Source organism: Copadichromis virginalis, linkage group LG14 (assembly GCF_057382275.1).
Source record: "Copadichromis virginalis isolate Kocher_CV1m ecotype Utaka linkage group LG14, C_Virginalis_male_GT1.1, whole genome shotgun sequence".
NCBI classification, from domain to species: domain Eukaryota; kingdom Metazoa; phylum Chordata; class Actinopteri; order Cichliformes; family Cichlidae; genus Copadichromis; species Copadichromis virginalis.
In genome coordinates this window covers 41,105,359-41,119,047 of record NC_140631.1, presented here as the reverse complement: position 1 = coordinate 41,119,047, position 13,689 = coordinate 41,105,359, and the positions used below count along the sequence as shown (strand labels likewise).

The 13,689-nt window shown below is 40.4% G+C and overlaps 1 protein-coding gene across 1 annotated transcript; it reads right to left on the bottom strand.

The window, feature by feature from the left end:
* Positions 1–1,166: 1,166 nt before the first annotated feature.
* Positions 1,167–11,780, bottom strand: LOC146694678 (uncharacterized). Its single transcript, XM_085478750.1, has 9 exons — positions 11,648–11,780; positions 3,715–3,893; positions 3,341–3,475; positions 3,161–3,229; positions 2,973–3,067; positions 2,428–2,557; positions 2,156–2,273; positions 1,949–2,025; positions 1,167–1,813 (listed from the first exon to the last, which is right to left on the bottom strand). The coding sequence occupies exons 1-9, from the start codon at positions 11,778–11,780 to the stop codon at positions 1,700–1,702; spliced, it is 1,050 nt and encodes a 349-aa protein (XP_085334876.1). The 3' UTR covers positions 1,167–1,699.
* Positions 11,781–13,689: the final 1,909 nt, after the last annotated feature.

The window sequence follows — 13,689 nt, the reverse complement described above, 5'->3', positions numbered from 1 at the left end:
TTACCGTCAGTTACAATAACTCGTACTGCGTGAGCTAGCATGACGGAGTTTCTATACAGCTGGGTGGTGCTATGATGTCACTGATAGTGAACTTTATTTTATTCATAAGGTCAGTTAGTAGAGTTGCCAACCGTCCTGTACAAAACGGAATCGTCCCACATTCAGAGAAAATATTACTCGTTTTGTGTTGAGCTGAGAAGGAACGCAGTTTGTCCCAGGCCAGGTAGGATGGATTCCCAGAACACCGGACTTCAGCTACAATGAAAAAGACACAAAGCTGGATTTATTCTGTGTTTACGCTGCACAGATGCCTCTTCTCCTCTCTCTCCTGTTACTGCGGTCAAGTGAGCCCTCACTTACGAAGTCACAGTCAAGCTAGCCGCTCCGCCAGCCGCACCGAGAATGTGGTTGCACTACTCTTACGTATATTACGGTATCGGTGCCGACTGGTTTAGAAACGCAGTGTTTTCTGTCCTGACTCTATTTTACTTCACAATCCACTCCCAGTTTTGGTTTATCTCCACTTTCCCCCCTGTGATCCACAGCCCAAATTACTGTATGATTCAGAGAAAATTAACAATAAAATTTACCCAATTTACTCTACTGTACTTTTATTGTCCTCGTCTTTGAGCTCAGATTACAGGAAAACTGTAAGAGGTGACACAGATATTTCACTGGATTCTGACTCTGGGTGACCCCCACTCTTCACCCTGTGATCCACAGCCAAAATTACTTTACGGTTTTTGAGAAAATTGATAGTAAACTTTGCACAATTTACTCTACTGTACTTTTATTGTCCTCGTCTTTGAGCTCAGATTACAGGAAAACTGTAAGAGGTGACACAGATATTTCACTGGATTCTGAATCAAGGCCATCTCCACTCTTCACCCTGTCATCCACAGCAAAAATTACTGTACAGTTTTTGAGAAAATTGATAGCAGAATTTACCCAATTTACTCTACTGTACTCTATATATTCTCATCTTTGAGCTCAGATTGCAGGAAAACTGTAAGAGGTGACACAGATATTTCACTGGATTATGACTCTGGGTGACCCCCACTCTGCACCCCGTGATCCACAGCAACAATTACTGTATGGATTTCTGATAAAATTAAATCCTATTCCATTACCAAACAAAATGAGTTCATTGAAGTATTTGCTTAACTACAAGAAATTTCTTTCCACACACAATTTAAATTTTTCAAAATGTCATTCACACACCACCTCAAGTAGCAACTTTAGTTTTAGACATTATTTATTCAGTGCTTAATCACAACAATAGTCACCTTAAGGCACTTACATAATAAGTTAAACCTTACAATAATACATACAGAGAAAAACCCAACAATCATATGACCCCCTATGAGCAACAGTGGGAAGGAAAAACTCCCTTTTAACAGGAAGAAACCACCGGCAGAACCAGGCTCAGGGAGGGGCGGGGCCATCTGCCTCAACCGGTCAGGGTGAGAAATTACATTTCTCAGATTACTGATTTCTCATATTACTACTACACAGTTTAGATATATTGTTATTCATTATCTGTCATCACACAAATCAACCCAAAAAATCAAAAAGGAAATACTTGAAGTACGTGCACAAAGCAAGAATGTTATACACATTGTGTTTTACACATGTGTTCCTCAAAACACCAATAACAACTATAAGCAGATTATTCAAGTAGCTTTCACTGCGTGTGGAATTAGGTTACACAAAGCACACACTTCCACTCTGTCTTCTGAGCACTGCTGAGCTGTTCATTTGTCATGTCCAGGCATTCAGAATGGAACCAGCGGTTGCAGTTATCACACTGGATCTGTAAACAAAAACATGAACTTTCATAAACACATTACGTAAATAATTCTATGTTTTAATCAATTACAATCCTTAAAGACACAGAGTCAAATACTTTGTTGTAGATAACATAAAACTATTTAAAAAAATACTATACCCAGTCAGTGATGGAGGGTCCTGGATTAGGTGGTTTCACCGTTGCACACATGGCACAGTTGTTGTCACTGTCAAATACTAAAATAAATATACATATATATATATATATATATATATATATATATATATATATATATATATATATATATGTTAGTGTTCATCAGTTTGACACAAATAAATATGTCCATTTGAAGAAGATATTACACACCAGAGGCCTCAAGTATTGTCTGTGCAAATGTCCTTCGTGCCTGGGCCATCTCTTTTTTTGTCGTCAAAAATGTCATTTCTGGTTTATTTGGGAATGCTTCCATTACTGCTTTGACCATCTGAAATCAAAAAACCAAAAACAATTAATTGAAAACATCTGCAAACACTTCCTGTTTACACAATTTAACCTTTTAAGATTATTTTAACTTCCCCCACCCCATCTTTTTATCTAATTTCACAGAAAAATATTATTGCGTTAATGTGGTGCCATACCATGATGACCATTACTCCGCAGAGTAAAGAACCATCCCGTTGAAATGGATGTGTCAGTACTCCTCCTCGAAGTCTCACATTCACCCAGTCTGTTTTGTTGTAGCATGTCCTCCTCATTTTGAAGTATTCACTTTGTGAACATAACATACATCACATTTATATAATAATGAAAGATAAAAGTCACACAGAAAAAGACACATATAGTACATATCACTGTTTTTAATGGTGTGTCAGAAAGCCCTGTGCTCTACATTATGTTAGATGAAGTATCAAACTTATTAACATGTTCTTTTAAATCTACAAATGTTAACTGTCTCAAATGTATCACTGCTTAAACACGGTCAGTGTTTTTTTTATTATTTAAAATTACATATGTGAGTAATTTTGAATTATTTTTTTAAATTCTTTAAAGAACTGATAACCACAGATTTTATTAAACTTTCATCTACAACCATACGTTCACCTTTAGAAAAAGACCTCCTAAGTCCTCCTGTCACTTCTCTAATACTTCATGTTATTATATACATGTAATGACGCATAATTACCGGAATCTTTTGGCTGCACGGTCAGACTCTTCCTGCTCCAAAGAGTTTCTTGAAGGATCGACCAAATACAGACAGCTGTCATCTGCATTTATGTACTGCGATAGATATATAAATTTAAAAAGTACATAAATTTTCAATAATGTGTTATTGAAACAAACTGTTTTCACAGAAATGCTGCTCATACTAACCAGAAACTTCCAGTGTATATTTCCAATGTTCACAAAGGATAAAACGGCTCTGTAGTTGTCAAAGTTCACCTGTGACATATTAGGAATTAATTACAAATTTGCAACAATACCGTTTCCATTTTGAGACATTAATTAACTTTTAAAAAATGAATTCTAGAATATATAAAAAAAATTTTTTACCTTGGACAAGCTTTGTCTCCTGATTAGTTCTCTCTCTCCATAGAGGATCACACCGCTCGTGTAGTGGTTCATAATGTAGATATTATTCCCCTGATTTAGCCGAATGGCCCAGTGGTGCAGGAGACTTTCAATGACCTGAGGAGTATAATAAATAACCTTTTATTACTTTGTAAACATGATAAAGTTTTGGAATACAAAGTTTAATAAAGATTTTTTTTACTTACGTATACTCAGTATTCAGTCATGAGGATATGCCTGGAATGTCGATCTAAAGTAGTACTTACTGAATGTGTAGGGAAAAACTAATGTCCTGCCCCAGCTTTAACGTTAACCTTATGCAATACTTTTTTTTTTTAAATAACTAGTTTACATACCTCTCCAACAAGCCAGCTGTGTGGTCTAAGGGTCAGGAACTCACTGTGACGTATGACAAAGTTGTTACCTCTAATCTGAGATGGGACCACAGAAACAACAACTTCCGTTTCCTGTTGTTTCCACAAATATGCGACCTGTGTTTCAACAAGACAATAGTAACTAAATTCAAATAATTCTTCTTATGAGAACATTCATTGTAATCAATTACAACGGTTTTAAATCTAACTCAAAAAAGTATTTAGTCAGCCACTGATTGTGTAAGTTCCCCCACCTAAAATGATGACAGAGGTCAGTAATTTGCACCAGAGGTACACTTCAACTGTGAGAGACAGAATGTGAAAAAAAAATCCATGAATCCACATGGTAGGATTTGTAAAGAATTTATTCGTAAATCAGGGTGGAAAATAAGTATTTGGTCACCTCAAACAAGGAAAATCTCTGGCTCTCACAGACCTGTAACGTCTTCTGTAAGAAGCTTTTCTGTCCCCCACTCGTTACCTGTATGAATGGCACCTGTTTGAACTCATCATCTGTATAAAAGACACCTGTCCACAGCCTCAAACAGTCAGACTCCAAACTCCGCCATGGCCAAGACCAAAGAGCTTTCGAAGGACACCAGGAAAAGTATTGTAGACCTGCACCAGACTGGGAAGAGTGAATCTACAATAGGCAAGCAGCTTGGTGTGAAAAAATCAACTGTGGGAGCAATCATCAGAAAATGGAAGACATACAAGACCACTGATAATCTCCCTCCATCTGGGGCTCCACGCAAGATCTCATCCCGTGGGGTCAAAATGATCATGAGAACGGTGAGCAAAGATCCCAGAACCACACGGGGGGACCTGGTGAATGACCTGCAGAGAGCTGGGACCAAAGTAACAAAGGTCACCATCAGTAACACACTACAACGGCAGGGAATCAAATCCCGCAGTGCCAGACGTGTTCCGCTGCTGAAGCCAGTGCATGTCCAGGCCCGTCTGAAGTTTGCCAGAGAGCACATGGATGATACAGCAGAGGATTGGGAGAATGTCATGTGGTCAGATGAAACCAAAGTAGAACTTTTTGGTATAAACTCAACTCGTCGTGTTTGGAGGAAGAAGAATACTGAGTTGCATCCCAAGAACACCATACCTACTGTGAAGCATGGGGGTGGAAACATCATGCTATGGGGCTGTTTTTCTGCCAAGGGGACAGGACGACTGATCCGTGTTAAGGACAGAATGAATGGGGCCATGTATCGTGAGATTTTGAGCCAAAACCTCCTTCCATCAGTGAGAACTTTGAAGATGAAACGAGGCTGGGTCTTCCAACATGACAATGATCCAAAACACACCGCCCGGGCAACAAAGGAGTGGCTCCGTAAGAAGCATTTGAAAGTCCTGGAGTGGCCTAGCCAGTCTCCAGACCTCAACCCCATAGAAAATCTGTGGCGGGAGTTGAAAGTCCGTGTTGCTCGGCGACAGCCCCAAAACATCACTGCTCTCGAGAAGATCTGCATGGAGGAATGGGCCAAAATACCAGCTACTGTGTGTGCAAACCTGGTAAAGACCTATAGTAAACGTTTGACCTCTGTTATTGCCAACAAAGGTTATGTTACAAAGTATTGAGTTGTATTTTTGTTATTGACCAAATACTTATTTTCCACCCTGATTTACGAATAAATTCTTTACAAATCCTACCATGTGGATTCATGGATTTTTTTTTTTCACATTCTGTCTCTCACAGTTGAAGTGTACCTCTGGTGCAAATTACTGACCTCTGTCATCATTTTAGGTGGGGGAACTTGCACAATCGGTGGCTGACTAAATACTTTTTTGCCCCACTGTATGTGTCAAGCAGGTACACAGGCCTTTTGTTTTGCATATTATTTTATTTCCACTTTAGGGAAGCTGTTGGCGTCTTTTTGTTTTAGTAATGTCTTTGATCTGGCTCAGCCGCCCGGTTCTCGTCCCCAACATTTTTCTTTTGTTAAGCTTACTGTTATCAGGGCATGGTAAATGAACAGTAAACCTTGCCTTATTACTAATCTTCCCGTTTCCCTCTCATTGATTTATTTGGGTTGTCATGGAAGAAGTATTAAACAATGCCTTTTATTAGAACATAAGCATTGATATGCAGTAATTGTATTTGAATTAGTTAAATATGAGTGGGCAACTCTGACCATGACAAGACTGCATTTACTTTAAGGAATTAATAAAAAAAATGTAGACATATTGTTGTCATTATTTTTACTCTTCAATTTGATGTGTTTTTTCTTTAAGATAGTATCAGAAGTTGCTCCTCCACCATGAAAAAAAAAACAACTGCATGTATTCTTTTACTACATCCATGATTCTCCTCTGTGGTCTTCCTCACTCATCCTGTTTGGAGCTTAATGTTCAACATCCTTTATCTATTAAAATTACAGAAGTAGAAGAAAGTAATCATCAGAGCAGGAATCATGATAAATGATAAATAGATTACCAGTACATGAAAACATAACATTTGCATAATTTCTCTGATAACCCTGCATTGGATGGGTTTATTAACGGTGGGCTGAAATTGTACTACAGTCTGCTGATGAGGAACTTTTTTGAATGTTGAATTAAATGTCCTCCACAATCTGTATATGAATTGTCATTAAAACCATAGAGATTCTTACTTATAAAGGAAAGAAAAGTGTGACAATGCCCATCAACATATAGTGTATATTTTTTGAAACATTACAAAGATACATGTAATTCTGAGTTCACCTGAATTACAGATTAGACTGGTGGACAAACAGAGATGCTGTGTACAACTGGTGACAGCATCAGTGACAGGGATGCCAAAAGGAAGAACAAATTAATCAACAAGGCTGGAAGCAGAATTAGGAGGCGTCATAGTCAGCGAGGGTCAGAGATCAATGAACAAATTTCCCACTTTCTTGGATAATGCATCACCCTCAAAAGGATTCAAAATTTGGGCCATGAAGAACAGTTCAGGAAACCTCTTTTATTGTTTCGTCTGTGAAAATGTATAAATGAAATGTAAATTATGTTAAAGGCAAACACATTTGTAAGCAATAAGAAACAAACATGCTTTGCATTATGTCTTTAACCCCTGGAGGGTCCTACATTTATTACAATATTTATATTTATAACAATTTACATTTATAACAATATTTATTAACTGAATTTAAAAACATGTCTTACATAGTGGGAGTATTTCTTTTACTGATGATATTTCAATGATATGTATTTTCTATGACTAAATAATGCTCTAACACATGGCAATAACAGCAGATGTGGCAATTTTGTAATTTGTTGTATAACTTTGATATTATTTTAGGCAGTATATTTTCTTAGCCTTTATCATACTCTGTCAACACAGCAATCTCAGAAACCGTACAGTATATTTGGCTGTGGATCACAGGGTGAAGAGTGGAGATGGCCCAGAGTCATAATCCAGTAAAATATCTGCGTCACCTCTTACAGTTTTCCTGTAATCTGAGCTCAAAGATGAGAATATTAAGAGTACAGTTGAGTAAATTGGGTAAATTTTATTGTTAATTTTCTCTGAATCATACAGTAATTTGGGCTGTGGATCACAGGGGGGAAAGTGGAGATACACTAAAACTGGGAGTGGATTGTGAAGTAAAATAGTGTCAGGACACAAAACACTGCGTTTCTAAACCAGTCGGCACCGATACCGTAATATACGTAAGAGTAGTGCAACCACATTTTCGGTGCGGCTGGCGGGGCGGCTAGCTTGACTGTGACTTCGTAAGTGAGGGCTCACTTGACCGCAGTTCTCCTGTTGCTACTTCAATCATGAAACTGATCAGTGATCAGCTGATCGGCTTTTCTCTCTTGTTTGTTTATTGCCCACTTTGCGCCAGAAAGAGGAAACCAGCGGATGTCGCGCTAAACAACAGCAGCACGTTTAAGCTTGATCAGCTGTTGTTAGAATTTATTTAATATTAATTTCTAGTATCAGCTGATGTTTGCTGGAGCCACAGCTGTAAAAACTGCGGGCAATAGCGCACTGCTGGCACGTCTCTGCGCACAGAGAATCTGCGTTGCGCACAAACAAAAGCTGACCTGAATTGAAATTAACATTAAAACTTTAACAATCGTGTTTTGCAGTGTTAGTCAGTGAGTGACTGGCTGCTCCTGTATGGGATTAGAAAGATGCCATCTTATCCCACAGACGCAGCTATGACAGCGTCCTTATGTGCGACACCGGTGTTTTAGCAAAGCGGCTGATGTGGAGTGAAGCCACGTTAATGACAACGTGTACAACCATTGGAGATGTGAGCAGGACAGACGGAACAACTGACGGGAAAAGTGTGGACTTTATACCAGTTTTTAAACTGTGTTGATCGGCCACGTAAAACCAGAGTTATGATAAAATATCTGCAATGTTTGTTTTTCTTCCTGAATACTGTCGTTGTTTATATTTGGAAACCAAACCCCCGCCCAGCCTTTCCTATTGGTGGAAAAATGTACCACGTGGACCAATCAAAAAATGATAAGGCAACATGGTATTTAGTTGTTTAGGGAGGGGGAAGTTTTAGGAGTGACGGCGTGTTTTGAGATGTGAGAGATTTGCGACGTTTAGCACAAATCTTGTGTAGTTAGTGTGTAGTTAGTGTGTAGTTAGTGTGTAGTCAGTGTGTAGTCAGTGTGTAGTCAGTGTGTAGTTAGTGTGTAGTCAGTGTGTAGTTAGTGTGTAGTTAGTGTGTAGTCAGTGTGTAGTTAGTGTGTAGTCAGTGTGTAGTCAGTGTGTAGTTAGTGTGTAGTCAGTGTGTAGTTAGTGTGTAGTTAGTGTGTAGTCAGTGTGTAGTTAGTGTGTAGTCAGTGTGTAGTCAGTGTGTAGTTAGTGTGTAGTCAGTGTGTAGTTAGTGTGTAGTTAGTGTGTAGTCAGTGTGTAGTTAGTGTGTAGTCAGTGTGTAGTCAGTGTGTAGTTAGTGTGTAGTCAGTGTGTAGTTAGTGTGTAGTGTAGTCAGTAGTGTTGTTGTGTGTCAGAACAATGAGGCGACTGCTGAGTGTTACAGGTGTTACAGCAGTGACACATCTGCTGCTGTCAGGCCTGCAGGTATCAGGCTGTTGTTCTCCTTCATCTCATAGTGGACAGAAATTATTTTTTGGAGCGGCACAAATAATTTGTGTGGCATCAGATTTGATGCAGAACAGCTGATTGTTCTGTAAATAATTTGAAATGTTTGTTTAAAAACACCTTGGCTGCATTTTTAGGTAAAAGCTGCAAAACACTTTGTTGTTTGCATGACTCAGTAACTTTTTTGAAGAAGTAACTATATAATTAATTGCCCAACATTGGTCATTATTTACTGTATTTGCAGACAGAGTTACAGACTCTCCCAGACCACAGACTCATACAAGTCAGAGCTTTATTTAAAAAAAAAAGAAAGAAAGTTGTGTTTTCAAAATTGGAGTTCAAGTTATTTTTCCTTCCAGTAGTGTTAACATGCTACAGGTCAGGAACTAGATTTGTTTAAATTGTCATTGTAAAGCAGTTAATTAAAAGTCGTCTAACATAAATGTAAATGCTGTAATTTGATTATTTTAATAAACATGTAACTTGGATGCTGGCGTGACCACAGTGCACACGTCTGCTGTTGCTCACAGTGGTCCAGGGGACGCTCAGGGAGTTTGTGTGTTTGCTCAGACACATGAAACATTAGAGGCAACATTGGTCATGATATGGTTTGGATATGTGGTGAGAGGGAAACATGAAGATGAAACCAGGAGATGTCCTTACTGAATCATCAGAGCTGTGATGGAGAAACAGGTTTACCTTTTAGGTGACATGAATGAGTTGAAGGGAAGTTATGAACTGTTTCTGAGAGACAAATAACACCAGGATCCTTTTCTAAGTAGCTGACAGCTGGTAACTGTGCAGGGGCGGGTCTAGCAAAGTGTTGCCAGGTAGGGCATTAACAGGGAGAGGGGGGCACAAAGAAATACTTTTCTTTCTTATTCTCATTTAAAATGTCTCACTTTTATTAAATAATTATCTGAATCTTACAACCAAAGTTTTTATCTGATGTAAAATGTATAGAAATCATACATATACCAACAAGACTGTACATCACTGTCACAACAGCGTTTGCTTTCATTCAAAGGCTTTATGGCTTTAATGCCTGGTGGGCCGGTCTCTAGTCAAAATGCCCATTTTTTTTGTCCCAGTCCAGCCCTGGGCACGACACGCAGTGAATCAATCTGAGAGGTGCATTAAAAAATAAATGGCCGGGCCAGCGATGCACATCGGAAATCAGCTCGCATAGACACATTAGTTGCGCCGCTTCTTAATGACGATATCTTAGCTAACAACCCCAACTACCAGATTCAACTTGTAATTGGCTAAAAATAACTTTGAGCGATGAAATTTCCACATTCCAACACTTCAAATGCTTCAGCATCTGTCCGCTCAGCGCAGCATCAGCACCACGGAAACACACGGATACATCCGTAGACTGAGACAGAATTCACAATGTGTTTTCAGGTGTTTGGACCAATGTTTTCTTTTCTGATCAAACCAGAAAGCTTCAATGAGCAGCTGGTTTGTCTCACATTAACTGGCTGAGTTAATGCCAGTTAATGTGACATCGAAATGCAGCTGATGAACTGAAAAGCTCGACTCTGTGGGGTCAAAGTTTGCAGAACTACAGACGCAGCTGGAATCCACAGCTGTGCGTGTTCATGGAGCTGCATGCTCACCTGCTGGACATCACTACCTGACAAGTTTAACTGTCTTCAGAACATTGCAGAGGCCTTATTGACAGTATTTGGCTCTACATGTCTGTGTGAGCAGGTTTTCTCTCACATGAGTCCTCAGGCAGCCTCTGAATGCTGGACACTCTGAGACCTGTGTCTCTGAGTGGGAGACCAGAGATCACAGTAACATGTGTGTCTCTGTATTAACAAACATGCCATATTGGCTCATTTTATTTTTCTTATCATTGTTGTGAGGAGGCCATAAATAGCATTTGCATTTTCTGTTGTACAGTTCATTTGCTGTTATGGATAAAGTCTTTTTTGTTGTTTCAAAATAGCTGATAACTATTCGCTGACAGCTGCCAACATCTGCGAACAAATATAATTCTATAAAGTTGTTCTATATAATGTGTAACTGTTAATATAGAGCATTATTAAATTTATTGCTAAAGCAATCATATGGCACACTGACTGCTGAGCAAATTTTAGATGCACTCGTCATCAGAAAGGTTGCCGACCCCTGCGGTAACATTATGTTGAAGCACACAGCACGTATCACTCCGCGAGGCTCCTGCCTACGATGCCGTAACGCTCCGACAATCCATCAAGCGGTGCGGCTTCGTAGCTCAGCAAAGTCGTACTGAAACATCTGACAGATTTTTGAGCGCCGTGCACATAAAATCGTTTCGAGGTCAGTAAACACAACCAGAGTTCATACATAAGGCACACGGGGTTATAAGGGGCTCTGCCGACTTTCAGAAAAATCAAAGGATTGATTTTAAGTGCGCCGTATTTTCCAAACAACACGGTAATAACGACGGCCCGCTAGCATGCGCTACCAAAAATAGTGCTTTGTTGTGTATCTGACGGACGAAAGCTAAACCAGTTCCACACCAGTGAAGCTGCAGCATTTTTACAAACCAGTTCAGGTTCATCGTTTCATTCAACGATCCACTTTCTCCGCCATGTGCGTATGAAAACAAAGGCACAGCGCATGCGCGTTTTACCCAAATTCTATCGCCATATTTCATTTTCTTATCGTTGCCCAACATTATACCGTGAACGGTATGATATGGCCCAGCCCTACACCAGGTGAGGTCATATTCCACCTGTTCTCCATTTACAGTGAGAGTTGAGTGGACCTGTCTGAGCCTGCTGACACCCATTATGAGACGTCAGCTTCAGGTTATTCTCTTTGCAGCAGCGGGACAAGTTCTCTACCTCCACCCTGTACGCCGTCTCATCTCAGAGGGGGCAGAGAACGCAGCTCTGCAGGGGTCCGGGAGGTGCGGGCCGAGTCGGGCTGATTGAGGCCGGTTTGTTTGGAAGATCCAGGAGCAGATGGTGGTGGTGGTGGCATCCTCCATGGAGGACTACCCGGTTATCCCCCTCGAGGGAGGGGGGTAGACGGGTAGTCTATTCTGTGTAAAAGTCATTAGACAACCAATCAGAACAACCAATAAAGCCAATAAACAATAAATGTCATAAGATGCAAATATCAAACACATAAGAATTGAAATATGTGAGTAAAATCAGAATTTAGGGGCAAAGCTCATAACTTACTTTTTATTAACAACTTCTGATTTTTTTAAAAAGCAAACGGCAAAATAATTTTACAGACTGAAGTGGAAAACAAAGTTTCTCCCCAACATCACAGCTGATACAAAAACACACTTTTCACAGAGACAAACGGTCATCGCCGCAGACGACTGAGCGACTCCTGCGTCCACAGTTCAGCAGGAACAGATGTTTGGTTTTTACTTTTCATCTAAATTTAACGGCCCCGTAATCACACACTGCTGCGCGAACGCTGCGCACATACTCCAGTGTAAAGCTCAAAGCCTGCATTACATGGATTTTATTTATGTGACGCACTTTTCATCTGTAACAGCTGCTGCTCGCTGGATTTAAAATGAGACAATGCTCGCTGTCAGACCCGTCTTATCTGCTCGGGATTTGCTGTAGGTGCACTTTATGAGAGCAGCTGCATTATGTAAGCAAACACAAAACACTGAATATGACTCGGGATCAGCAGCCCTCCAAATTAAAAGTCCAGCCTCAAACCTCACTGAGAAAAAGATGAAAGTGGAGCTGATTTCTGTGAAAGCGAGCGAGCGCTGCAGGCTGATGGGAGCGGGCAGCACACAGGGAGAGTTTTCCTGCAGCTGATCCGGGCGATTCATGGAGCATTTAGTCCATCCAGACAAGTCAGCGTCAACACTTAGACTGAAACACACACACACACACACACACACACACACACACACACACAGGGCTGTGTAAAGTGTGTGTGGCTGAGAGAGAAGACACTGCAGGCGGCCGAACAGACAGATAAAAAGATGGTGCAAAGTTTGAATAGGAGACGTTTTCCCGGGGCTGAAGCACAGACTGGATATCTGGAAACAGGAAGAAGCCTCCAGGGTTTCTTCCTGTTAAAAGGGAGTTTTTCCTTCCCACTGTTGCCAAAGTGCTGCTCATAGGGGGTCATATGATTGTTGGGTTTATCTATTTATGTATTATTGTAGGGTCGACCTTTCAATATAAACCACCTTGAGGTGACTGTTGTTGTGATTTGGCGCGGTATAAATAAAACTGAATTGAATATAAAAGATGGATGCAGCCATTGTGACATCATTAGCCAAGTCCTCCAAAAGCTGCAGTTCCTCCAGGGTCCACTCGAGGCTCCATAAGTGAGTCAGCGGCAGTTTTGTTTCAAACACTTTGCCTTTAAAAAAAAAAAATTCTCTTATGCAGTGAAGAGTAACCAGAGGTAATTTTACCGGCAAACAAATCAATTTGAAATATACTGAAAGAATCCTCAGAGACCGACTTCCTGCAACTATCCAGGAACAATCTGCTGACAATCTGTGCACCTTCCAGCATGATGGAGCTCCATGTCACAAGACAAACATGATCTGAAGTTTGCAGAAATCTTGAAACTTTGGATTCATGGGCAGGAAAATTCCCGTATCGTAATCTGACCCAGAATCTTTGGTCGGTGGTTGGACGAGGAGAAGCCGACAAAGCGACCTACAGGCTGAAACGCTGATCGGGCAAGAATGGATCTAACAAGTCGTGACAGTGAACCAAGTGTGGCGACTGGACTGGTTCTTAACTGCACACTCAAAGGGCTTCATCCAGCGTCTCACTGACACGAGCACAGTTTCTAACATTCACACTGCCGTGGATGCATCTGAGAGCACTTTGGGGTTCGGTGCCTTTCAGAGGAATACTCTGGCATCCAGACTATCAACCTTCCAGGTAGATGACCATAAA